This window comes from Sander lucioperca, chromosome 5 (genome assembly GCF_008315115.2).
Source record: "Sander lucioperca isolate FBNREF2018 chromosome 5, SLUC_FBN_1.2, whole genome shotgun sequence".
Classification (NCBI taxonomy): domain Eukaryota; kingdom Metazoa; phylum Chordata; class Actinopteri; order Perciformes; family Percidae; genus Sander; species Sander lucioperca.
The window spans coordinates 42,750,446-42,777,475 of record NC_050177.1 but is presented as its reverse complement, the minus strand read 5'-3'; the positions used below and the strand labels follow the sequence as shown (position 1 = coordinate 42,777,475).

General features: G+C 40.5%; 2 protein-coding genes across 4 annotated transcripts in view; one reads left to right on the top strand and one right to left on the bottom strand.

The window, feature by feature from the left end:
- Nucleotides 1-7,247: 7,247 nt before the first annotated feature.
- si:ch211-11n16.2 (zinc finger FYVE domain-containing protein 1) lies at nt 7,248-22,140 on the bottom strand. Of its 2 annotated transcripts, none has more exons than XM_031283681.2 (12): nt 21,890-22,140; nt 20,757-21,038; nt 19,885-20,107; nt 19,492-19,709; nt 19,214-19,320; nt 16,494-16,602; nt 16,261-16,358; nt 16,052-16,169; nt 14,633-14,803; nt 11,655-11,847; nt 9,543-9,641; nt 7,248-8,924 (listed from the first exon to the last, which is right to left on the bottom strand). In XM_031283681.2, the coding sequence occupies exons 1-12, from the start codon at nt 22,007-22,009 to the stop codon at nt 8,692-8,694; spliced, it is 1,971 nt and encodes a 656-aa protein (XP_031139541.1). In that variant the 5' UTR covers nt 22,010-22,140; the 3' UTR covers nt 7,248-8,691. The 2 variants fall into 2 exon arrangements, 1 of the variants encoding a protein (XP_031139541.1); XR_004102208.2 differs by having other exon boundaries at nt 8,671-8,924; nt 14,619-14,803.
- A 1,511-nt stretch (nt 22,141-23,651) lies between these two features.
- The window catches only part of dpf1 (D4, zinc and double PHD fingers family 1), a 44,883-nt gene continuing 41,504 nt past the window's right edge, over nt 23,652-27,030 (top strand). For both annotated transcript variants that reach the window (XM_036001093.1, XM_031283770.2), the window contains exon 1: nt 23,652-23,779. In XM_036001093.1, the coding sequence (XP_035856986.1) occupies nt 23,667-23,779 (113 nt within the window). In that variant the 5' untranslated portion in view covers nt 23,652-23,666. The remainder of the gene's footprint in view (nt 23,780-27,030) is intronic.

The window sequence follows — 27,030 nt, the reverse complement described above, 5'->3', positions numbered from 1 at the left end:
CTCCTGTTTATGTTTTGTAGGCGGTGGCTTTTTAGCTTTTCATTTTTTTCTTTCCCATCCTTCCTTTTGACCTTTTCATTCTTTCAATTGAGCTTTTCTTTCCTTTACGCTCACCTTCATTTTCTTTTCATTTCTCCCTCCTGGGATCTCAACTGCTGTCTGTTGTTATTGATCTGACTCCTCTTACTTTTCATCTTTGTTTAAAAGCTATTTGGTTTAAAGCAATAGAGTTGCAAAGTGGGAGAATCTATTTTGGGCGCCCCTGGTTCCAGAAGTAAACGTCCCATTCTTTTTTCCCATAACAATGTCAAAGTTGGAGCACTTCTACTGATTCGATGGACATGAAAACATCAGTACAAAAGATTAAGAACTCCATTTGTAAATGAGAATACGGAATGGTAAAAACACATCCGGAGCCAGCAACCCCTCCCTCAATCTATAGTTTAACATTTTGGGAGATTGTCTCGCTTTTTTGCTGAGAATTAGATGTAAAGATCGATACCACTCTCATCTGTCTGTCAAATATGCTACAGCCAGGAGATGGATAGCTTAGCATAAAGACTGGAAACAGCTAGCCTGGCTCTGTTCAAGAGTAAAAGACTTGCCAAACAGCACCTCTGAAAATCACTAATCAACACATATCATAACATTTTAATATGATATTTATTACATTTGTAATATAATATATATAATATATTTAATATAACAGTGAGCGTTAGAAGATGGCATAATGGATATTTGTTTTTACTTTGGGCGAACTGTTTCCCCCTGCTTCCAGTCTTTTGCTACATAAGCTAAGCTAATGAAGCTTCTGTCCAACTTTATACTTAACTTCTCATCTAACTCTCAGCAAGAAAGCAAATTTCCCAAAACTATTCCTTTAAATCTATTATTGCTCATTAGTGTCAGCTGCAAACAGTTGACACCTCATAGCCTTATTATATTATGTTATGGTATGGTATGTTATTCTTCTCCTTTTGTCTATACCTTGTCTCTCTCCTCTCAGAGCCCCCACCCCCCAGCTCCTGGATGTAAACTGCTGTCTAACCAGTGCTGTCTTCCAGTCGGCCGGACTGATCGGTGCTGCTGCTGCAGCTCAGGTCACTAATGGAGGCAGACAAGGCCTCTTTTCTTCTTAAGGGCCGTGAGAAACGGGGTGGATGCACACACACACACACACACACACACACACACACTGAGCTCTTGAGCGGTGGTAGCAGTAACTCTCACCCCGTCATTGTCCTCTGATCTGAGGACAGAGTCAGCGAGTGTGTGTTGCCGAGGAGTCAAAGAGGGAAGATCAGCAGAGCTCTTAAACTGTTGAAAAACTCCAGTGGACAGAAACTTGTTTTCTGTAATTCATTCATCATGCATCATGTAGCTTATATGAAAGTTAAATCAAAGTCAGTGTTAATGAGGCCAAATTAGATGATTGCATGTTATGTAGGTTCTTTGTCCAGGGCTGTCTTTGTTGACTTTCAGTTTTTCAGGTGCTCTGGCACAATCATTGAATGAAAATCGTAATTCTCAAATCAATAGTTCATCACAACAGTATATGCATTTTTTTCTTGCTTTCACATAAAAGTAAAAAGTACAAATATCTGCATTTGATCCAGCCTAAATCTCCACATGCTAAATATTAAAGCTAACTGTCAGGGCCCTTCAAACATAAATGTTTCATAGGTTTTAGTTAGGTGGTATTGTCATAACAAGAATTGATAACAGATTCATCTTTACAGTAAATTCAATTAATAACATGTTCATCGTCAATGTTTTGTGCAACTTATGACATGTCGTCAAATTTACTTTACAGGTGCAGCTCCTCAACTATCATTTCTCAAACACCACACACACACACACACACACACACACACACACACACCTTTTCATTGCCTGTCATCCAATCATTTCATGTTGTCTCTCCACCTTTCCATCAGCTATGTGTTGGAGTGTGCTAGCTGTGGTGTAATCTACCGCAGCAGACAGCGTTAAAGCATTTAAGCAAGCATTAAATGAAACCACAACGCCTTGCTGATCAACTGTACAACCATAATGCATCCACCTACCTGCGCACTGTGCATCGTACTGTACAGTAAAGTTAAGTTTGTTGTAGCAGCCTGCATAGGAGATAGATACTTGGTTGCCATGGCTACACAGTGAAATACTAATTTGTGACAGCTTGAAAGTGCTGTAGTCAGCAACTACTGCTTACTATATGTAAAAATTAAAGTGCCAAAAGAAATGATAATAGCTGAAAATGCAATATCATCCTAATGGATTCTCAAGGCAGGTAGGAAAAACGTGTGTATGTGTGTTGGAGGACGTCCCCTGTTCTTTATTTGTGTTTTAAGGGCTTAATTTCCACATATGTATACAGCAGCCAGGAGCTGTACACACACACATTTGAAGTGTGTGTGTTATTATCACTCAGAACAGATTACTTCAAGCTAATCATACCCGAGGGTGTTTGATTTTTGTGTGATGTGACTTATTGCAACTAATACTTGAAGAGAGGCAGAGATCTTTGAGTGTGGGAATGGAAAACATCGCTGTGGGCTATGTTGTTTCACTTCCAATTAGTGCTCTTCCTCTCTCTCTTCCTCTCTCTTCCTCTCTCTCTCTCTCTCTCTCTCTCTCTCTCTCTCTCTCTCTCTCTCTCTCTCTCTCTATCTATCTATCTATCTATCTATCTATCTATCTATCTATCTATCTATCTATCTATCTCTCTAGCTCAACTGCTTTTAGTGAATGTCTGCAAAATGAAGGTTGTTGCCACTTTTAACTATTACTGTGTATATATGTAGGTAATTAAATAGAGATGGAAAGGAAGGATGTACCTGAATGTGATACAGTATGTGTGTGTCCATATGGTTCAAGAGTGTGCATGTGTTCGTCTGTCTGCGTGATGGCAACGTTTGATAGCACTATAAGCATAGACTCAGTAATGGTGTTTGTGTAATGGGCCATGCCTAGATTGTCAGATCAGCACTGGATAATGCATGCACACACACACACACACACACACACACACACACACACACACACACACACACACACACACACACACACACACACACATACACACACACACACACACACACACACACACTGATTAATCCTTGTTATCACTACTTCATCACACAAAGGTACAAACTGCATTGTATACGCTACCGTGAGATCTGCTGATATTTCCTGCATTTTAAGTGACAAATTCTTTCAAGAATTATGGTACTCCAGCACTATTTCTCTATGTCTCTCTATGTTGTTGCTGCACGCACACACACACACACACACACACACACACACACACACACACACACACACAAATGAATGTAGGGTTGGCAATGTGACCTTGCAGGTCTTGAAGATAGGAGGAAGTAATTACATTGATGAATTGCATGTGTTTGCGATTGATAAGTGCAGCAGCTTGCCTATTGTTTAGTGTACAGCTGGTTCCAACAGAAATGACAGGAGCAGTGACGTCAATCTTAAGGATAACGCTGAAAAGATGTGAAGCAATGATGCATTTTAATGTTTGTGTACTGAGCAAACAGGCCATGAAGGGGTTGCATGCATTGTGTGTGTGTGTGTGTGTGTGTGTGTGTGTGTGTGTGTGTGTGTGTGTGTGTGTAGAAATATGCACACGTCAAGAAATACTGACTTTGGCCCTCAGGGTTTGAGACAACCTCTGCCAGAGCAAGGGTACACATATGCACACAATCAGTTCTACATTTACACACACACACACACACACACACACACACACACAAAGAGTATCAATAATATGAGTAAATACTCTAATATTTGTCTTTCTTTTAAACTACATCTCTATTATCATGCTACAGTTAGCAATCTGATTAAACTGTATTAACACAACAGTTTATGCTTATGCAATCATATACAATTCCTCTAAGTGTTTGATAGTGATGATGCATTATGACTTGTGACATCATCACTGCAAACAATACTTGTATGTAATCATATACAGATCCAATCACCTCTGCTGGCTTTACATGTGTCTCATGTGTAAGCCACTATGGATTACAACTGTAGTTTAATAAATTTCTCTGCACCATGTTTATCATATCAGCTCTGCTTATGAAGAGAGGTTTGAGCTTCTTGAAACATGAATAACTTAGTGGCAGAGAGGATGCAAATTTCTGACTTCCAAATAGGACAGCTTTATAGTAAAATCCCCTGCTGGGACTCAACCAGGACAGTTAACAGTAGGTGGTCTCATGTATAATTTACTATGGTGCAGCTACAATACAATATGTCTGCTCATCTAGTGCCCCCCTGTGTAGAAACATGGTGTCGCAACATGAACCCAACAACCTATTTTATGCTAGTACTACTAGATCCCACCAGGTTCATGAAGCCACTACTCTTAGAAACTTTTGAGGCCTTTATTTGACTGCACATGTTTTAAGGCTTGCAGTAGTACCAGTAACCTTTACAGAAAGCTAAATGGCTCTAATATACAAGATGACTCAAGGCATAACATTCTGTGACAAACACTGTTTCACACTGATGGACACTTTATCAGTACGACTCAGTAAGCTCAATATATTAGACCACTACCAATATTAACAGTGACTTATATTGTCATTTTGTTTCAATAACCATGTCTAAAATTCAATAATAATAATGTACAGATGCTATTAATAGTACTACTATTACCAGGACCCGGAAACTGAGACAGCTAAATGGAATTCTACCATCCATATTCCTACTGTTAGATGTCAAAATGTCTTCCGTGACAGGCTTATTAACTTCATCTGCATATAAACCACTGACATCTATTTCTGAAATACTATAATTTACCGGTACAGGGACAAAAAAGGAAAAAATCTAAATAATCGTGCAAGTTCATTAACTAATAATTGCAATATTACACCAATGTTAATACCAGCTGCTCTGAATCTGGTAAACTGGACTAGTCCTTTTAATTGTCTTTTTAAGCCTTGCATAAGACAGCACCATCATATCATAGTTCCAACTAGAACTCTCAGATTTTTCATTGCACTTTTTTCTTTAGATATTCTTAATGTGGTGAGGCTGCTTTCTGCTTCGATGGCCCTAAACTGTGGCAAACACTCCCTCTGATCTAAGAACAGACAACTCCCTTACTATTTTTACATTTTAAGACCTATTTGTTTTTTAAATTGGAACCTTCATTTTGGGAATCCTATCTTTTCTGCATTTTACTTTAGATTTTTGCTATATATATATATATTTATATAAAATATCAAAATAGACAAGCTCTCCAAACTCACAACTCCAGTACATCATTAAGCATAGAAATATTACATCTGACCATTCGAGAAAGGCTATGCATATTACCAATATTTTCTCACTCAGTGGTCATGATGGTATTGATGGCTGGGGTTCAATAGTAGAGCGGGTCAACGCTCAACCACAAGATTGGTGGTTTGATCCCAGGCTCCTCAGTGTCTTGAGCAAGACACTGAACCCCAAGTTGCTCCCCAGATGCTGTATGTGGCTGCCCACTGCTCCTAATACTTAGGATGGGTTAAATGCAGAGATTAATTATTTATTATTCGTATGTGACGAATAATAAAAAGCTTCTTTTCTTCTTAAAACTGTACATTACTGCAGAATATCTCTACTCAAGATAGAAAGAGTTGTCATAACCAAATAACATCAACTTGACAAAACCTTGGTCATGATTGTGACAGATATTGAGCACATAACAGTCATTTCATGTACTTGTTTCTACATGTACCTCTTCCAGTAGGCAGGCTTTTCAACGCTTCATGATGGATTTTTTCCACAGCGGTTTGGGGGGACCACACACAGTAATAACAGCGCAGACACATGGAGCAATATAATTTATTGTAGCAGCACCAGAGTCACTCAGTCAAAACCTCTGCCTGTCCACACCAACACCAGAACAATCTTTCTACTACACTTCACTATGCGCTCTCTCTATCTACAACTTCACTTTTCACTCTAAATCAGTTTTACAGCATGGTACCTTTAAAATGTGGCTGTTCTGCAGTGAAGAATGACGGTGCTGCAGTAGTTAATACAAATAAGACCATGATCTACAGCTGATCATCACCTCAAAGCCAACAACCAATAAAAGGAAGTTATATTTTCAGAAGTGTATTATTTTTTTTTTAATATACCTCATGCCTCTTATGTTGTCTTCCATTTAAATGTATTTACTTTGATGTGTGCTAAATCATAAAAAATAGCATCTACAGTCTATATACAGATACTCCTGGCCCTCCTCTGTCTGACACTATGTGTATAGTCTGTGAATGTGAGGCTAAAGTCAATTAAGCCTTGAATAATTGGTTTGTAAAGGAAATGAGCACTGCTTCATGGATATTAGTCAGTGATCCATTAGAGCGCTGGACATCAGGGACCATGAACTTCAGATAACCTTGAACTGGATGTAGGAGAGACAGAGAGAAAGACATTATATTGGAAACACATCTGTATGTACCTGCCACCTGCTATTATGTAAATAGCAGCTCCATTGTTGATTCTCTGTGTAAATTAGCTGGAGGCTAAACATACAGAGAAAAACAAAAGGTAGAGTAAACAACAGACACGTGTGAGGCCAGGATGCAGTCTGAGAAAGGACTTCACTTAGGCTCACTATAAGGAACCAGGATATTACATCTAACATCAGTTGAGAATTACTCAATGGACTGGAAATTAAATAATTGAAGACTAAATGGAAGTGACTATTTAAAAAATGTAAGTTCTCAGGAAAGTAAATATCATCAAACGCACGCACACACGCACGCAGCTACACCTATCTTGGATTGAACATAAGCTCATTTGTGTGGTTTCACACATATGGAGCGTGACTGAAAAGGCACATAGGGACTTCACGGCAGTAAAAAGTATAGAAAGCATATATATTCCTCCAACTAGAATTTGAATAAATCCTTTTAATCTCCTTATTTTATTATGACAATGAAATGAACATATTTAGGGTTTAGGGTTTTATGATGAGTAGTGGGTAAATATAATTAAACAAAAACTTTACAGTACAGCATCACCAAATTCTGCATAGAACTAGCTAAATAACTCCCCGACATTAATCACTTAAATTATCTTAAAAAAAAATAAAAGCAAAACGGAGGAAGTGTTGATTAGGACACATAGAAGACAAACACTAAATATATATATGTCAGAGAAGTATCATGATATGGGCTAAAAAAAAATTCTATTAAGATGTGAAGAGCAAGTCTGTGTCCAGCTTAATCTTTACTTGATTGACATATGGTCTTTTTTTATTGCCACATTGTCTTTCTGTTGCTGTCTAGTTACGTTTGCAATAATGTGTAATACCCATTCATGCAAATAAAGCATGCTTATAAGGTAAATATTAGAGAGAGAGCGAGAGAGAGAGAGAGGCAGTAAGTGACTGAATACATTTGTAGACACCTCACCTAGTCCTCCAGATTAACATCATTAAAAATTGAATTGATTATTTCTAGACATATAAATTGCATTCATCTATCCAGTATTTAAACCAGAGAAACTCCCTTTGACAGTGTCATTTTTCCATCAACATTGCAAGGGATTTGATCACCTTTCAAATATCAAAACAACTACATTGTCCTGTCTAGTGCAGGTGCATTTATTACATTAAGAAAGTTTTTTGAAGTATCAGTGGCTCAAGAGAGAGCCTACTTTTTAATATAACCATTGAAAGGTATATCTACATCAGTACACAGGTATTTCCATATGTTGGAATGTATTGGAATGTGTTGTGCGACAGATTTTTTTCTTCCTATTTATTTCACCATAACCTAGATACAAATGTAAGAGTTAGATGAGCAAGGCTGTAGATTACACTGCTCTGTAATTAGGCACAAATAATCTCATTACTCTTGCACACGTGGAGTAATCCCCTAAAACAAACTTTAGGGGCTATAGAAATGGGAATCAAGATTCCCATGAAGGCACACACTGCTGTAGCTCATGTTTCCACATCTTGTATCTCTTTCTGTCCAGAATAATACAGGCACACACAAAGTTACTTTTTTCCAAGTCTGAAAATGCTTTGTGGAGATGGGAGATGGTGAGAAGGATACAAAAAAGATAACCTCACACAATCTCTACTTTTCTGAGGGCTTTGCAGAGATGATGTGAGTTGTTGAGATGGCTCCATCTTTGAAACAGACAGTAGTGCAGTGCATCCCTTTTCACTTGTTCTGTCACTTTTAGCCAACAAATTGGTCAAATTAAGAAATTCTCGCATGGTGCAGGGCTGTGCAAACACAAATGAATGAACAAAGACTGTACTTGAGTGCATTAAAGAGTACAAGCTCTGCTGTTATAATGCGAGTGAAAAGTTTAGTATGTCTTAATTTTCTAAATATCCAGTCAGTTAAAATCACATATGCAGCTTTCCATTTGTCCAGTAAGGCTGTAGTGAAGGTGATCTATGTTAGATTTGACCTCACAACCACTGCAGAATCAGTTGGGAAGGAAGGCAGATGAGATGGAAAGCTGATCCTAGGTCAGCACTTAGCACTGATGAAAAACCAGACCTGGTACCCAGGTGGGGACCATTTTAAGCTTCAGAACAGCCCGTCTTTTCAATGCTGCATAATCAATCCTCCCTGTTCTCTTGGAGCAGCAGTGCTAGTATTCACAGTGTTTTTGTGGATCATCTGAAGGAGTTCTCCCAGTTCAAAAAGCTCACAGACTATCCGTGCGGGCGTGGCAGCCGTCACACACTCTGACTGGGTGGTCCCAGCCTCGGGAGGGCACAGGCTTGATGTGTGAGGAGCAGGGGCCGCACACACCCTGCCCACATGCCCTGCAGTGGTGCTTAGACATTGCTGGAGTGAAGGTTTTGGAGCACTGGTTGCACTGGGTGATGTCCTGGTCTGGCACCCAGTAGTCTGGCCGAGCCACGCCTTTCACAAAACCTGGAGGGAGTGGATGAAACAGTAAATATTTAATTACAAATTTTCTGCAGGAATTGTATATTATTTTTATGAGAGCATACATATCCATATCTGAACAAAACATTCTGTGAAACAGCACAGTGCATATAATATTACAGTGGGGCCGATAAATCACTTTACAGGACTCAAAGCTTCATTAGTGTTTATGGTGTGAATCTCCAAACTGCTATTAAATACCGTAACTCATGATGAATGGATATCTTCTAGACCATTAGGTGTTTATTTATGCCATACATTCAGTGAAGGTGAGCCATCAAGTCAAAGTGGCCCAGTGGTTCAGTACATTCACCAGAATTTAAAGTCAACTGTTATCAGCACAAATGTGGAGTTTGTTGCAATATCTTTTCTCCCCTCATCATTGTTGCAATTTACTTCCACTTTATCTAACAGAAAAACCCATTAAACTTTAGTTTTTTGTTGTTGTGGTTAAGACTATTTCAGCCGGTGATTGCATCAGTGATACAACAGGCCCATTTCTGTACTGTGAAATTGTTCATTAGAATCATGTTCAACAAACTTTCAATTGGTCAAAAGCCATTTGAGCCAGACATAATGTGTAACCAGCTGCAGTGCACTCACAGAGAGGGTAGTCCACCGCTGTGGTGACCATGTCCAGTGTAGACTGGGCCACCTCCGTCACTCTGCGAGCTATCAGACCACGAGGCTCCACCTTACACACTAAACAACAGAGGTGTGTATATGTGTGAGAGAGAGATAAAGACACAAATGTGCATTACACAAAAGCAGCAATAACAATATTTTTATATGAGCATCTATCACAGATACAATCAGTATTAAATAAAATGAATCAGTTTCTCTTTCTTTTCCCACTGCACTGTCTGGATTCTGCATCCCTTAAATATTCATAGATGTGATTGTATGGCTTCTTACATTTTTTGTCTGTTAATTAACACATTTTAAAATGTAAGGATATAGGAAAGGAAATATTGGTGGAGATAAGCTAGATGCTAGCAAAGTAAATGCTTATTCATGATCATTGACCCCGCTATGTGTTAATCAGGGTGGGAAATTAGCACCTGCCATTGGCTGGTGCTAATTTTCCATTGATTACGGGTGACTTTGCCTTGTATACCAGCCACAGTGGCGGGTGGATTGTAAAACATTCCTTGTAACGGATTGGACAGCTTTTGTCAAAGAATGCTGCTGCTAAGAAACAATGCACAATGCTTATAGGAGTCGCGTTACGTTACTGCTAATGAATGCCCAACATTTCCGGATTTTGCTGCTTCATAATAAAAACATTCAAATACCAAAATAACAGAGGACTTTTATTGTGAAAAACTTATAGGAAATGAACCCGTTCACAGCCGGGGCTTTGACCACGCATATTTTCGTCAACTCCAGACTTTTGTCAAGTAGTTTTCAGCGATCGTCCGTGACACCATGTAGCAGAGCTGAGGTACAGACGAAACGAAAATTATCGGTTAAAAACATGTGGCAACATATCCCCGGTGTTAAGAGGCCCGCTGCGGAGTCAGCATTAGCTATGAATGTACTCTATTGAGGGCGAAATAAAGAAAAAGAGAAGGTAACCTACTTTTCGAACAAGTGGCGCATTGACAAAACGTACAGCAAAAGACCATGCAAAACATTTCAGACCGTCCTGCCAACCTGTATTAAACATCAATGTATGCTGTAACGATTTTTCAGTTGCTGAAAGCTGCTGCCGTTTTAATCCTGTCGACTCTCTGCTGCTCAGTTCCACACACACCCACACCCACAACACCCACACCCACACCCACCCACCCACACCCCAACCCACACCCACCCACACACACGGTGGATGCAGGAAAAAAAGGAGATGAGAGGTACATGATGACCTAAATTGAGGACAGCTACAGTCGTTATTGTAAGTGCAATGATAAGTTAAAGTCCAATAAGTACTTTATTAAACCGTATGAATGTGTGTCCCAGGCCAGGATAGGAAATTAACTAACAATGTAAAGATCAACAAGCCACTGACAGAAATGTTCAAATTTGATTCATTCGATAAATTATTATTTTTTATCTTAAATCCACCAGCCATTTTCATATTATACCAACATTTGCAGCATCCTGAGCCTTTTTGGTAAGGTTACTAGGAAAACTCAGCCCAGAGTAATTTTATTCTCCCCAAAATAGGTTTCCTTTTTATTTTTAAAGAACTATACAAAAAAGCAACTTTCACTGTCTCTCGCAACTTCATTGCAACAAAAATACAAAAGACATCGCAACGTTTATCGAAATGTTTTACAAAAGCTCCCGCAAAATTAGCATTTTGGGCCGCAACAATCTCAAAAAAAGGCTGCGAAATCCTGGAGGGACTGTTTAATGCTATGTTACTGAGAGATGAGTCAATATTTTTTTGTTCATTAAACATGTAGGCCTACAATTACTGTAGAATATGACCAAACACAATTTTACCATGGTCTCGCAGGGTTTTTTTCACATCACTTTTTATTTGCCTATATTAATAAAATATGTATTATTAATAATAAAAAATAATATATTGAAGCAATTCAAAATATGCTAGTGCACTTTCTTATATAAATTTTATAAATTAATTTCCCACCCTGGTGTTAATCCACGTAAAAAAGATCTATCGATACTACTTGCTTTATTAAAATTACCTTTACGTAATTTAACATAAACTGCCTGTTGAAGTTCACTAACTCTTTGGAAGTGTCTTACCCTGGCTGTTAGTGTCAGCTGGCCCTCCCTGTCGGTAGCAGGCCTTACACACCCTGACAGGGCCATTGCCCCAGCCTCTCTCTGGCACCGGCATCCTGTGGCTGGAGCAGGGGTGGCAGAAACCCTCGCCACATGATCGGCAGTGGTGCTTCCTCTCCGCCTCTTCGAACACCTTCTGACAGCCATGACAGGCCTGAGGGGCACGGGGGAGAGTAGGATTCAGGGACGGAAGGACATTGATACCATTATTATTGCAAGCATTGAGTCATGTCAATCGACTCGTGTCAATCAACTTGTGTGGACTTCACAGGAACACCGCAACTAAACAGAGGTACAGTTGTGTTCAAAATAATAGCAGTCCAAAATCACTAACCTCATAAATCAAATTTTTTGGTAGAAGTGATATTTCTACATGGCAAATAATTTACTAGTAAGTGTTGTAGAGTCATAGAAAACCAACAGACCCAACAGTCATGACATGCATGCTGCTCATTCTGTGTAATTGAATCTATAATTGAAAGGGGCATGTTCAATTAGTGAGGTGATTGATTCTGTGAAGAAACAGGTGTCAATTATGGCCCATATTTAAGGAAGGAAGGAAGCAAATGTTGTGCGTGCATGTTGCGTGCGTGTTATAGTGCATTTCACACTGAAATACTCAGCAAAATGGGTCGTTCCAGAAATTGCTCTGAGGAACAGCAGACTTTGATTAAAAAGTTGAACGGAGAGGGGAAAACATATAAAGAAGTGCAGAAAATGATAGGCTGCTCAGCCAAAATGATTTCAAGTGCCTTGAAATGGCATCCAAAGCCTGAACGACGTGGGAAAAAACGGTCAACTACCATTCAAATGGATCGAAGAATAGCCAAAATGGCAAAGGCTCAACCAATGATCAGCTCCAAGAAAATCAAAGAAGACTTAAAGTTACCTGTGAGTACTGTTACGATCAGAAGAAGGCTATGTGAAGCAAAGCTATCAGCTAGAAGCCCCCGCAAAGTCCCATTGCTGAAAAAAAGACATGTACTGAATAGGTTGAAATTTGCCAAAGGACACATTGACTGGCCAAAGGAGAAATGGGGTAACATTCAGTGGACTGATGAGAGCAAAATTGTTCTTTTTGGGTCTAGGGGCCGCAGACAGTTTGTCCGACAACCCCCATGCACTGAATTCAAGCCACAGTACACTGTGAAGACAGTAAAGCATGGTGGTGCAAAAATCATGTTATGGGGATGTTTCTCATACTGTGGTGTTGGGCCTATGTATCACATACCAGGGATCATGGATCAGTTTCAATACATCAAAACACTTGAAGAGGTCATGTTGCCTTATGCTGAAGAGGAAATGCCTTTGAAATGGGTCTTTTAACAAGACAATGACCCAAAACACACCAGTAAGCGAGCAAAGATTGATGTTATGGAGTGGCCAGCCCAATCCCCAGACCTCAATCCCATAGAAAACTTGTGGGGTGACATCAAAAATGCTGTTTCTGAGGCAAAACCCAGTAATGCAGAGGAATTGTGGAATGTAGTTCAATGGTCCTGGGCTGGAATACCTGTTCACAGGTGCCAGAAGTTGGTCGACTCCATGCAACACAGATGTGAAGCAGTTCTCAGAAATAATGGTTATGCAACTAAATATTAGTGCAGTGATTCAAAGTAAAGCAAACCCTTGAGACATTTTTCAGTTTATACAGTAAATGTTTGAGTTTGTAAAGAAAAATGCAAATACTGCTATTTTTTTGAACAGCCTAATATTCCTTTTTCTTCACTTTCTGTAAAGGTATAACACAAACTTGATCAATTTTGGTCATGTTTTGATTTGGAATTGAATGTGCAGTGTTCCCAATGCATTGATATTATGGAATTAAAAGCTATTGTAAAGGATTTTGAGCATTATTCACTTCAAACACTGCTATTATTCTGAACACAACTGTATGTGCACTGGCTGAATTAGCACAACTTTTATGCATTTCTTTCACATCTACTGCAGTCATATTCACTGTGTTCACTTGGAAGGAATCACTTCACATGGCTAGGCACTTGTAATGACATCTCGAACATGTTAAGAGGCTAAAAGTACGTTTAAAACATGCCCCGTTTCAGCCGCCTGGGTGCAAACTGTAGCAGGAGTAGGGTTGGGTATCGTTTGGGTTTTTTCCGATACCGGTGCTAAATCGATACTTTTAAAACGGTGCTGGTGCCTAAACTGGTGCCTGAACCGAAATATATATAATATATTTATAATGTATATAATATAAAATATAAAAAAAGGAGCACAAAACAACAATTGGCGACATTAAAGAACGGCTTGTTTATTGCTAAGGCCATATGGTCAAAATTAAATAATTGACTAACTAACTTATAACAATTACTTATTTCACAAGTAAATTGCTGGTAAATGACAAAAACAAGCAGCGGATGGGAAAAGGTTATTTTACAATAACTTAAAATGCACCACAAAGCCGGCGAGTTTCAAGTGAATGCACCATCTGTGTGTTGTTTACCGACAACGGCAGCTGCATCCTCTACAGAGAAATACAGTCACACTTTACACCGCTTAACGTAAGCTGTCAGCCTTTTAACCATTGTGTTTAATCCAGCTACTAGCTAACGGTAACGTAGCGTCCCGTGCAGCGATGCTTCTGAAAAAAAAAAAAAAAGTCAGGCACCGAAATGAGGAACCAAAATTTCCGTTCTTATTCGGTCTCGTTACTACCGTTTACGTCAGAACCGGTGCCCTATTGGCACCGCGTTTCGGTACCCAACCCTAAGCAGGAGCATAACTCGGTGTAGGCAACACCGATTATTTTCGTTTTTCTCGCTACTGACAGCACTCCGTGACCACAAACAACAGAGCTACGTGTTGAAATCGACCGGAATTCAATATATTTTCACATGTCACTTGTGTATTATAACTTTGATCCTTGTAATCTAAATTGTTCTGCAGTGTTTGTCTCAACTTTACCTCTTCATACTCACAGTGATCTCTGTGTTGGGTCTCCAGTATTGCGGTGCCACCTGGTCAGTGAGCCAGGCAGCGACAGCTTTGGTGGGCCCGGTGCTGTACTCGGACACTGACTGGATCACAAAGTTCATCCCATCCAGGACCCTCTGGGCAGCGTTCTGGTGGTTGGTCAGAAATGTGTCCGACTGAAAAGAAGAAAGGGGGTTGAAAAAATGCAGACAGTTGAAGCAGGGTGGGTAGAGGGTTATGTAGGCGACAAGTAGAAAGAGATGGATGAGAGACAGACGAAAAAAATTAGATTGATCGGAAAAGGTGGATCAGTGTATCACTACGATACCAATCAATTAATCCCTACTAAAGCAGTGATAAATAGAACAAATGTATCACTTGCAGGATATCAGTCTATTAGGTGAGGCTGCTCACCAAACTTCATGCAAGATGTATTAATTTTAACGTTGTTTCAATGGCTAAGTGGTAGGGGTGGGAATCGATTGGCACCTCACAATTCGATTCTGATTCAGAGGCCAACAATTCGATTCTAAACCGATTATGGATGCATCTCGATGCAACAATTTATTTATGTACATTTCCATGCGTGATTTTTAAAAATATACATAAATCTGAGTTTGCTAATCACTCCCTAGACAAAGCAGCTAGACAAAGCTTAGATTTTGACATATACAATATTTGTCACACACAAGTTTTAATGAAATGTTTTGTCTACTGAGGTTTTTGTTAGTTAGTTTGTAGTCATTCCATGCTGAAGCCTTAAACGTGCTTGTGAAAGTCACCTTCTCTCCCAGTAATCTTCCATGTCAGAGGCTCAGTCATGTTTAAAGATGGATAACTGGCTTCTTAGAACATGAAACATGAAGTGGTCAGATGTAATGTGATAAAGTAGATGAACAGCCTATATGTGTTTTGCCTAATTATTTTATGTATGTCTTATTAGATCATGTGTATATATACAACATTTTATTTTCTTTTTCCTTTTGGCCATTTTTGTGTGTTTTCTTCTGCACTCTTGCCTAAACTCTAGGTTGTTGTCCATTATCCCATCTTCTTTCAGTCACACAGTTTTCTGATTTGTACTTGTCTGGAGACAGTAACTTTTAAATAAAAATCAACACTTTAAAAAAACTAAATAAATAAAATAAAATCGATTATTAACTTATCAGAATTGATAATCGAATCGTTCTAGAGAGAATCGCGATGCATCTAAGATTCGATTATTTTTCCCACCCCTACTAAGTGGTGTATGTTGCATATGAAGATTTGTTAGAATGAAATGTTCAATATATAACTAATGATAGCTATGCATAATCTCATAATATATCAGTATATCACATACACATTATCACAATAATGTCAGTATTCAGTACTTTTGTACTGAATCTATAAACTGGAGGAATAGACGAAGGGTGAGTACTCACCCCCTCCCAGACATGCTTGACCTCAGATCGCACCACGCCGCTCTCAGGGTCCTGGTTTCCCATCCAGTACTGTCTGCTGCGGTAGATTACACCACAGCTAGCACACTCCAACACATAGCTGATGGGAAGGTGGGGAGACAACATGAAATGATTGGATGACAAGCAATGAAAAGGTGTGTGTGTGTGTGTGTGTGTGTGTGTGTACCTACCCTGACCAGGCATACTTGGCCAGTCCAAACCAAGGGTTGTCAGTGGAAGCTGACGTCTTAGGCAAGACAATCACCTCTCTGCCTCCTTCATAGCACCTCTGCAGACATGAACACAGAAAATAATATAGCAAATACTTAAGAAATTGTGTAATGTACATACTGTAAACGTCACATTTTTGGGTCCCAGGTCACCTGAACTAGCTGGCAAGACTGGTGTCAGGAGTCGCTCTTACCTTACAGATAAGGACCTTGTTGTTGTACTGGTGTACATACTGGCACAGTCCGTCTGCCATGTGGGGGACCCTGTCTCTCAGATGGTTCATTCCATTTTTACAGCGAATGCTGGAGATGAGACAGACAACCAAGCATTTCAGACCAACATGACAGATGTCAGAGTCAGTGCTGCGGGCAGGTTTTCGTAAAAGTCGGACCAATGTGTACAGTCCATTAATCAAAGACAGAATCCTTTCAGAACCAGTGTTATGATGTCTCCCACTTAGAAAGAAACACAGAGTAGGGGACTCCCATTTCCTTTCCAAAACTATAAAAAAGACATTAAGTTTTATGTGTCCCACTGGGAAGACAGTAAGACCAACATCAGATTTTTACCATAAGAGAATAAATTCCACTTCTGTGATTCAGCCAGCAGCAACTGAAAACATTCTGTTTGTGTGTCTGTTTATGTTTCCATAGAGCAATAAAAGCCGTTAACTGCTGTGAGAAGATTCTGAACAAGAGGTATGTTCCCCAACTCAAGTAAAAAGAGGTACGTTTAGAAATTAAAGATCCCCAGACATGATTTATGACTTGTAAAAATACTCTGCTTTGAATAATAATTTGGGTCTGGTATGGTTTTGCACAACAATGTTTAATTAACTGGTTAAAAACACATCTACTACGTCCCCACAGTACAATTCTAAAGATTGAAAGTAATGCTGTTAAACTGGAAACTGTATCTGCTGAAAGGATGCAAAGGATCAATGTACAGATGTCTGAACCTGCTAATGCCGAGGTTTGACCATGAGGAGCAGACTTCATCCATAACAGTGGGTGGGAGCAAGGTTAGATGTCACCAATGCCAGAGTGGAAAATGCTTTTAGCCCCAGTGGCCGTGTCTCCATGTCTTGAAGGCCGAATGAATGATACTATTCTTTGAGAAACAGAGTAATAGACAGTAGACTGCTGTGAGGTGGAACGCAGTAACGAGTCTCTTATGAAGCATCCACCATAGGAGAACATAGCAGCCCAGAAATAAAACTACAAGTGTGATACAGCCATCCCTGACATTCTTGAATATCTATAATAACGCTCAACATAATCTAGGGATTATTTTAATTCCAAAAAATATTAGATTTTTTATCTTTTGAAAGTAGAAAAATGGGATTTGGGTAGAGATGCACCGATTACAACTTTCTAGGCCGATTCCGATTTCCGATTTTTCATTGAGTTTGACCAGCCGATACCGATTTTAGCAGATTCCAAGTTCATTTTTTCTAACCACTTTACAGCACACACAAATATTTATTTTCTATCTTTTCTTTAAGAGAAAATTTTACATTTTGCATAGAACATCGAACATTTTTTGATTAGATAATCGATCATTATAAAATAGAACTATATAAATTACTCCTGGTGTGGGAAATTAACACACATGTAAAGTGCAATGTTATGAAAGAACCATTTCCTTCTTTTCACATCCAATATCCAACTAAAAAAATGTGATATATTTAGCAAACTAAACTTCTGTATGTATGAAAACAGGGAAAACAGGTAATGACAATAAAATAATATATAAATAACAAATAAAAATAAAATAAATATAGCCTTAATGCAGTAAAAGATATTTCTCAAAACACAACACACGTCAACAGTAACGTTACCTGAAAACAGCATGTAGTTCCTTTTTTAGCAAGTTTGCTTTATGTGTCATTGTGCATAAATATGAACACTACCGTTGCTGTCAACGCGCTTATCTGCTAACGTTAGCTACCGACGGTTACCTCGGAACAATCCAGCAAATAGACGGTACCCTAGAGTGCTGTTACCTGAAATAGATGATTTAACGTCACCGCTCATTTTACACACAGTTTAGCAACAAAACTAAACGCTGAGGGAAGATTACTACGGTTTTAATGTTGGTTTTGAGCGGTATGCATCCCCACTAACCTGGAAAGCGTTTTAAACAGTAACGTTAATACAGCGTGTCGGAGGAATACAGCATCTCTTTTTGTTTGTTTTTTTGTTTACAGCGTCTCCTACAGCGGCCAGCGGGGCGTCAGAGGCAGAGGGACCACAGCGTTTGCTAACGTTAGCTTCTTGTCTGATAAACAGTAAATTCATCAAAGTCAGTGTGCCCAACGCTATTTTCCAATAAACTGTAGTTGTCATATTTCACGGGAGTGCGGTTTTCATGTTCCAGTTTTTCAACCTCAGAAGGAAGAGAGAGAGAGCGGCTGACTGGTCGAGCCGTGTATAATTACGACTATATGACATTTCATAAACAGCTGATTGAGCGGCAGTGCGCCGCTGCTACACGCATATAGCGGAAACCCTGCATGTGCACGTGTGGTGCTGATGTTGCACGATGTAAATCATGCGGCGCCCGAGTGAATTTGACCGGCATAAAATCGGCATATGTCAGACTGACCGGCAGGTCGCCGGTCATGGCCGATGATGTGAAAATCGACCAATTCCAATCACCGGCCGGTCAATCGGTGCATCTCTAGATTTTGGAGCAAAATAAGTATGCACTTAACAATGTAAGAGAAGTGATGAAAAGTTCAATTTTGCACAGGTATAGAAGAGTGACTGAATGACTTGATGATACATTTCACCAGTGTTTCAGTCTAAATCTACCAAGATTTTGGTCTAGGTAAAATGTCATGCCCAATTCAATCTCTAGAATGGAGAAAAGAGACTGAGTACCTGCTCAAACATGTTTGTAATGACTTACTTGCAGCTGAGGCAAACAGCGGAGCAGGTGAAGTACTCGTCTGGGAAGAAGGAGTAAGGGGTCATCTTGTCGTCTAGCAGTTCCCCACAGAAACGCTCACTTAGGGCCTAAGGAAATGTAAAAAAAGGAAGGCGAAGATTGACGGGAGAGGAAAAGTTGATACAAAACAGGATAAGAGTTGAGACCACAAGACAAAACTGTCTTCAACTCTCTGTTAAATTTCTCTAAAATTCTACTTGGTGTCTATTTATTAAAGAAGGTAATGGTCAACCACTTACCTCCAGAGCGTGAAACACTATCCCGGGTTGGCGGGGGGAGCGTGTGTGAGTGTTCTTTACTTGCTGCATGACGGCCTCCAGCAGCCTGTTGTAATCAGTCGGAGGCGTGATGGTCTGGGTGCCAACATACTGCACCGAGCTGAAGGCCTCTGTCCCCAAGCCCAGGTCGTGAAAACGCTTCTGGAGCAGCGTGTCGGCATGGCCGGCCACCTTAGAATCTACAAGGGAAAGGAAAAGCAAAGACATTTTAGGTGGACAGAAAGGAAGTAAAGAGATAAAACCCATTACAATATATCCTGTAAAAAGGCAAAGAAACGTGTTTGAAAATCTGAGGTGTGTTTTTGTGATCACATACAGTATGTGCATGCCATTTAGTATATTTCCCTTCCCTACCATGACCAAGCAACTGGGTGTGGGTGGTCTCCTGAAAGACGATGATAGCAGGCCCAAGAGAAGAGAGGGGCACGTCCAGACCACAGCGACTCGAGAGGGCCCTGAGCTCCGGGGTGAAGTGCTTCAGGTAGGCCCCTGAGGCATTGCTCAGAAACTGGAACATGTCGTTGTGGAGGCGCTCTGCCCGTGTACGATAGACTACTATATCAGACACTGCCAATACCTGGAAAAGAAGGGAGTAGATATAGAGCTAAGACAGATGTAGAATCTATGACTTTTACCGAGAAAACAGGACACATGGAGAAATGGAATATAGATGTACAAGGATTAGCTGATAAATTACATTGTGAGCATAGGGAGAGGTTGACAAGTAGTCTAAGGTACTCAGAAAAATTGTTAACTGTGTGAGGAAAATAATTAAAACAATATATATTCTAATATATGTATGGTAAGACACAAAATACACATCACATCTCACTCTTTTAGCAGCCAACTAAATTTAGAGGGACATACACTTGATGTGTGTCTATACCCCTCTTAAAACCAGCTGTCCCAAAAACAAGCACCACTATCTCACATGGGCGCTGATACTGCCAGAATTGATATAAAACAATTTAGAATCTATCAAGAAATGCATGGTGCCTGCAAATGATAATTACCTACCTATCAACTAGTCTTAGTACATGCCCACTAGCCATTGCCAAAATGTATCAGCACACCTTTTCTCACTCTAATTATAGACAACTGCATTGCGGTGAACTGTACATTGCGTGATGTAAAGACAAACTAATATACGAAATTTACTATTTTGTGTAAATACATCCAGCTATCAGTTAATTCCAACAAAACCAACCAGCGGCCACTAAAGTTACCTTTAGCAGCAGTCGCATTCTCTGGTTCTGATTGGCTGCTGCCCCCAACAGGCCCTCAGTATCCAAGGAGACCAGGCTGAGGCTAGGGTCATACGCAGCCCATACTCCCACCGTACAGGAGCTGGGGGACTTGGAGGTGTAGAACACACTCTCACCACTGAATAGGATGTGGTTGAGGGTGTGTGACTTTCCATCCCCGGTGTTGCCAAAGATGGAGAGGACCTTGACTCCTGCCACGTCCCCACAGCCGAGTCTGTCCACAAACTCAGACTCATCGCGGACCTGGAGTGGGAGGAAGGAGAACACAAGGCGGAGAGCCATTTATTGACAGAGGATGGTTGTTGAGCTTTCTTAACATGCTATTATTGGCTCCCCTAGTTGACTTCATTGAATCTAGGCAAAAGCTTATTAAATTTGGGTGAACAATTCAGTCTTGGGTGACAAGGAGCCTTAACACACAACAAAATCAACAACTGGGTTATCTATGTTCTACTATTTTTGAGACTATTACATTCAGTCCAGAAAAACAAACAATCTTTGAAATGAAAGCTGTATTAAACTAATAATATTCTGCTGGTCCTTCAGCTTTCTTAGGACAAACTGACTAAATTGTTTGTGCATACATCCCAGACTATTTGGATAAGTATAAAAATCATCATTATCGCCTGCACTTTGTACTGCTGTAACGTTAACAACATTAGCCTACATAAGAGGGTGCCTCCCTGCGGGTCAGCTGTGCTGTATGACTCACCAGGGACTTTCCCAATGAGAAACCCATTTGCTGCTCTATCTCCGTCAGTGGTTATGCCTTTTATTTCTTTGAGCCCTTGTTGGCGAAAACTATGTGCTAAACACGACGGACGCCACGGGTAAAAGATACATTGTTATTGTATTAACAAATCGTGGAAATATGTCAACAAGCTCATTTTGTTGAGTTAAAAATAATAACTTGACTTTAGCTCGGTGTTTTGTAAGCTACTGCTAATTGAGCTCATGCATCAGCACTGTAACTGTTAGCATCAGGGACAACCGATAGTTGATGGCCTTCATTAGAATGCGTGTTGCTGTCTTCTTCTTAGCTTAGGAGCTAAATGTTAGCATCCGCTAACTCAGTTGACGTTAGCTAACTTTACCTGCAGGTTTTCTTGTTCATCCACTAGCAGGAAGCTCCGGCCGACACCGTCGGGACACTCCTCTGCCTTCATTGGACTGATCGAGATACTCTCCATTTCTTTCATCAGTATTTCGGACATCGTTGTTTAATTACTTATAACATATTTGTGACGGCAAAACGAAAGTTCAACCTGACTCCTCTTGTGTCTGTCAATCACAACAACAGCGCGTGTACTGCTGACGCTGCGGGAGGAGCCAAGGAGCATTTAGGCAGTGACGTAAGACGCATTATGTACGTTTGGTCAACGTCTTGTCTGGTACATCAGCACCACCATGTGGACAAAAGGCAGAATGACACCGAACCTGCCATTCAACAAACTTCTTAAATCAGAATATGGAAAAGCATAAAAATAGATGACCCATAAATTCTGTGTTTATTATGTAGCAGATTCTTCAAGTTTATATCAAGTATGCAAACCAAACAAAATGCAAGCCCATATATCTGTTCCACTGCATACAGCTGTAAAATATGTCTTTTGAAACTGCAACTAATTTATAATTACAGGAACACACGGAATCAAGTTTTCATTTAACTGGCAGAGAGTGTTTTATTGGAGCAGTGCTGCTATGTTAGAGCTGCTTGCTAATGTTCATTAAATATTTGTTAGCACAGATCTATAAATATCACATGTCACTGAATGGCTTCAGAGCGGCGCCACTGCTGCTAACAGGACATGGAGATAGAAATTCCAGCATTGCTGCTCTGGCTGAGCTCCTTCCTTCCTTCCTTCCTTCCTTCCTTCCTTCCTTCCTTCCTTCCTTCCTTCCAAGCAGGGAAATAAAGCAGATGGGAAGAATTTAAAAAAGGAAGAAATAAAGGAAAGAAGAGGTGAGGAGATCGGAGATGGTTATAGCCTTTCTCCAGGTTCAACCATGAGAGACAAATGTCTGAAAGAATCAATTATAGGCCTACTCCCAACCCATCGCCCCTGATTAATGAATAATTAAAGTTGCTCAGTGCAGGGCTACCTAGCATAGATAATATAAGATTACCAATGGGTCTATTAACATGCCATCACTAATGTAAGGTTATGTAGACACAACATCTAGGCTATCTTCATTTTCCCTATAAATAAACTTATTAGGCTGACAGGTAATCACCTATCATTTAATATCATATATTATCTAAGATTTCTTTAGTAGAAAAGAGTTGACCAGCTTTATATGTGGACTATAGCTTATGTTTTATGGAAATTAAGTAATGCCTTTCTGAAAATATAATTGTTTTTGTTCTTCTAGTTCCCTATACCTCACAACATATCGACTTTCTGTCCCTACACATGTATACAAAAATGTAATTCTAAATTACTTATAGGGATATATATATATCCCTATAAGTAATTTATAGTTGCCACTTATATGATGTGATGCAATTTTGGGACTGGCCAGTGCAGATTCAACATCGCCCATCATCATCAACATCCAGACAAGGCAACAATGCATTTAGAGAAGCTGGCATCCTCAGACTGACAGACAGTCCTGCAACCCAACCTTGACATAGACCTAACTATAGACGTTTTTTTTTTTTTTATAAATTCGGAACTGGGGGATGGCTTGCCCTTACAAGTCCGAGGCGGGATTGTGGGCCACTTAAACCGCTATTCCCGCTGGTACTTGTAGTGCGTTTCTCCTCAGCATGTTTCATGTTGACATGCGTAAAAAACTACACTTCCCCAAAGCTGTCACAGAGCGCTCCCGCCTCTCATTGGCTGCTCGCTCCAGCCGCAGCCCCAGAGAATGAATGAAATTGAAATAGCTGCTACATTACATGTACAATACCGGGCTCTGCAGTGTTGCATTCTGTCATACTATATCAAAATGGCCACAGCGGTACAGAACCCCCTCAAATCGTAAGTACAACACATTTCCTGAGCGTTTGCGCTTTTTCTATTTGTGCATGCTGTCAGTGCATTTTGAAAGCCTTAAATTCCCAGATATTTCTCAGCACGATTACCAACACATCTATAGGCTACATGCAATGCATACAGCAGTGATAGAGATAATGTCAGCGGATGCAAATCAGCCCTAAAGAAAAGTTAGATTTGAAGCTGACGGGGGGTTTCGTTTTTTTGGCACGAGGGGATTATTGTGCGCTCCGATGCTATTCATATAATAATTTCCCTGAGCCAACAGCAGCGTGCGTGCAGGGATATGGAGGAATGCTGGAGGTAGATTTGGGTGACCCGGTGTGTCCCTTGCCACTGTAGCCAGCCAAGATCACGGTCAAAGCCAGGCTGGATTGGCAGGTTGTCCGGGAGGCAGGGAGCTCAGATGGCTTTACCGTACCTGTGTGCACATTTTTGTACATAGAGGGAGTAAACAGGTAGGCAGAGTGAGGCTAGCTGCTCTGGTTTTTGGCTCCAGCGTTACCTTTACTGCCGGACCTCTCGGAAATAGGCTATATAAACCAAGGTAAATACGATGGTGTACGGCTTCAACTCCGAGACTTGCTTTCATATTCAGCGCCTATAAAAAAAGCCTACAATAAAATCTAAATTGCAATCTGGCGTTCTATACGCTTAACGTGCACCTTAACTGGCATTTATTTCCATTATAATGGGTTTTTTAACTGGTAGATTTTCTGTGAAGTTTCTCCCGTAATGAGCCCCTTTGTGCTGGTTTTTGGGGGGCTTTTTTGTTTTTCTGAGACTGGTTTCAGCGGAATGCAGACGCCTGCTGCCCGCCTGGGCTCCCGGCCAAAAAGGTGGCTGATGTGCGTCTGTCAGCGGGTACTTACAGCGATCTAGCCGAGAAAAACCACCACAATAGCTCCAATATAAACATGCAGCGAGGAGTGTTTGAGCACACAACAGATCCAGCTTAGGCAGTTTCAAACAAAGAAAAGTCATAGACCTGTGTACAAAAGCAGGGGCGCATATCGCTGCACAGGTTTCACCTGAGCAGGGATATGGGATATAGACTGCCTACCTGCCTGCCTACCTGCCTGCCTGTCTGTCTGTCTGTCTGTCTGTCTGTCAGTCTGAGATGCAGACACAGGCGACATTTCGTGCAATTCCATGAACGCCTGCCCTGTACGTGCCTGCTTTGAAGAGCACTTCACAGGAGAGAGGAAACTGGAATGGTACTGATTGGGCAACTGTGCGTTGCTATGATTGACTGTGATGGTATGTTAATGTTTTGGCCAAATGGATTTCACTCATAGCACATATCTCAATAATATCAAGATAAATATGTAAGATGAATAATTCCAAAGTTTAATTAAGCTCTAATAAACTGGCATCCAGTAATGAAATGTGATGATGGGACAGGTATGGACAGGTGGACTGGCTGGAGGCTGTAATGTGGGACCTTTGAGCTCAGAGATTCGTCTCCTCTCTTCTATGGGATGCTCAACCAAGCAGAGCCACAGTGTGGCCAGATTGCTCCCAGAGGCCCTCACTGACACCATGTCAAGGGGATTAAATTGACTGATTTGCATGGATATACCAATGTGGTATCAGGACAGAGACAAGGTTGTGGTGGCAGTAAGAGAACAGGATAGGGAAAGAGTGAAAGTAGTACAAAAAACAAGTAGTTTACAGTAAATGGTTAAAAGGGGCTGAGGGCCAGTAACTAATGAACTCAGTGTCCAATTTTCAAGTGATCTTACATTGATTTTATGTGCTTCAAGTTAGACAAAACAGGAAAAATAAGACACAGAACAAAGCAGCAAAGTTGTCAGCCAGATGCAGACCTGCAGGGATGCTGGCACACTGTTTCACTACAGCATCTGACTCTATGTGCAAGAATAGAGCTGAATGTATTTATTACACAAAGCAACAGCAATCAACGCTGCCTTTAACACCTCACCAACTGTACAAATGCCATTATTACGCAGTATGGGTTTAACTATGTTCCAGTTACCACACTACGATCAGCTTTTAAACAAGCTCTGGTAATTAGTATGTCTACAAACAAACTTGCTATTAGAGGCTAACAAATTAGAGGCCTATTCAGCAAAATGGGGCAAACAACTCGCAAAATTTTGTCCAATGTTGGCCCTAATAAAGCGAGTGGCTGTGCTCCAGAGACAATGCCTGTTGTGTCCGGAAATGTCCTTAAACTTTGCTGAATCCCTGCCTGCAATACATTATAATTAATCCAGTGGATGTAAATTCTGTAGGAAGCATTCACAATTGTTGCCCATCACCCAAGTGAGTCGTCGCCGAGTGTACATGCAGTTGATGTGCGTGTGACAGTACAGTGGATGGTTCATTTGTGTGCGAAGGCAAATCAGTGGAGGCGAGCAGCTTTAGCTCCAATCTACTGGGCATTTCCCCACCAGCCCTCTCTCTGTCTATCTTTCTGCTGGATTAGAGACTCCTTTAATCTCTCGTTCTCTCCTTCTCCTCTGCTTCCCTCTCCATCTCTCTCATTTTATTTCCTTCCTGTCCTCCTATCACCCCTGCTGCCCGGTCTTCCACGTTTCCTCCCTCCTTCTTCATCACTTTCTCCATCCATCACTCTTTTCGCCATCTCCCTTTTGTTCAGCCATTTCCTCTTTTACTCGCTTGCTCTCTCTTTTCCATTTTCCTTCTTTTTGGCCTCAAACCATCTGAGCCCTCCAAGTCGTTAACCCTCAACCCCCCCCCCCCCCCCACACACACACACACACACCACCACCATCCACCATAGGTCTTTACATTGTGAATCAAGGCATCTTGACTCACTACTTTAATATTCAGCAAAAAATACTGAAGGAAATTCTTTATGCATCTTGTCAGATTCCTTTAAATCTTGTTAGATAGCTTACTTCGAAGAGTTCCTTTTGAGGGATTTACTGTGGATTTATTATAGACTATAGTAGTTTACTATCCACTGTTCATACCAAATCATACAATATTTCCATATGTTGCATCACAGTGTTATGTTGGTCACAATTAAATTAAATTAACAGTAGGAATTTGACTTTACGACAATCATAGTAAAGGCACAGGTGTATGAAATTGTCAACATGGCAGTTGATGTGGCTTATGTTTCAGCGATATTACTTCTTTGTGCTGGTTCGAGGGGGAGATGTAGATAATAGTGTGCTGTAGTATTGGCGGCGGTTGTGGCAAGGCCTATATAATATTATTCCTGCCCTGCCTGACTGAGCCGA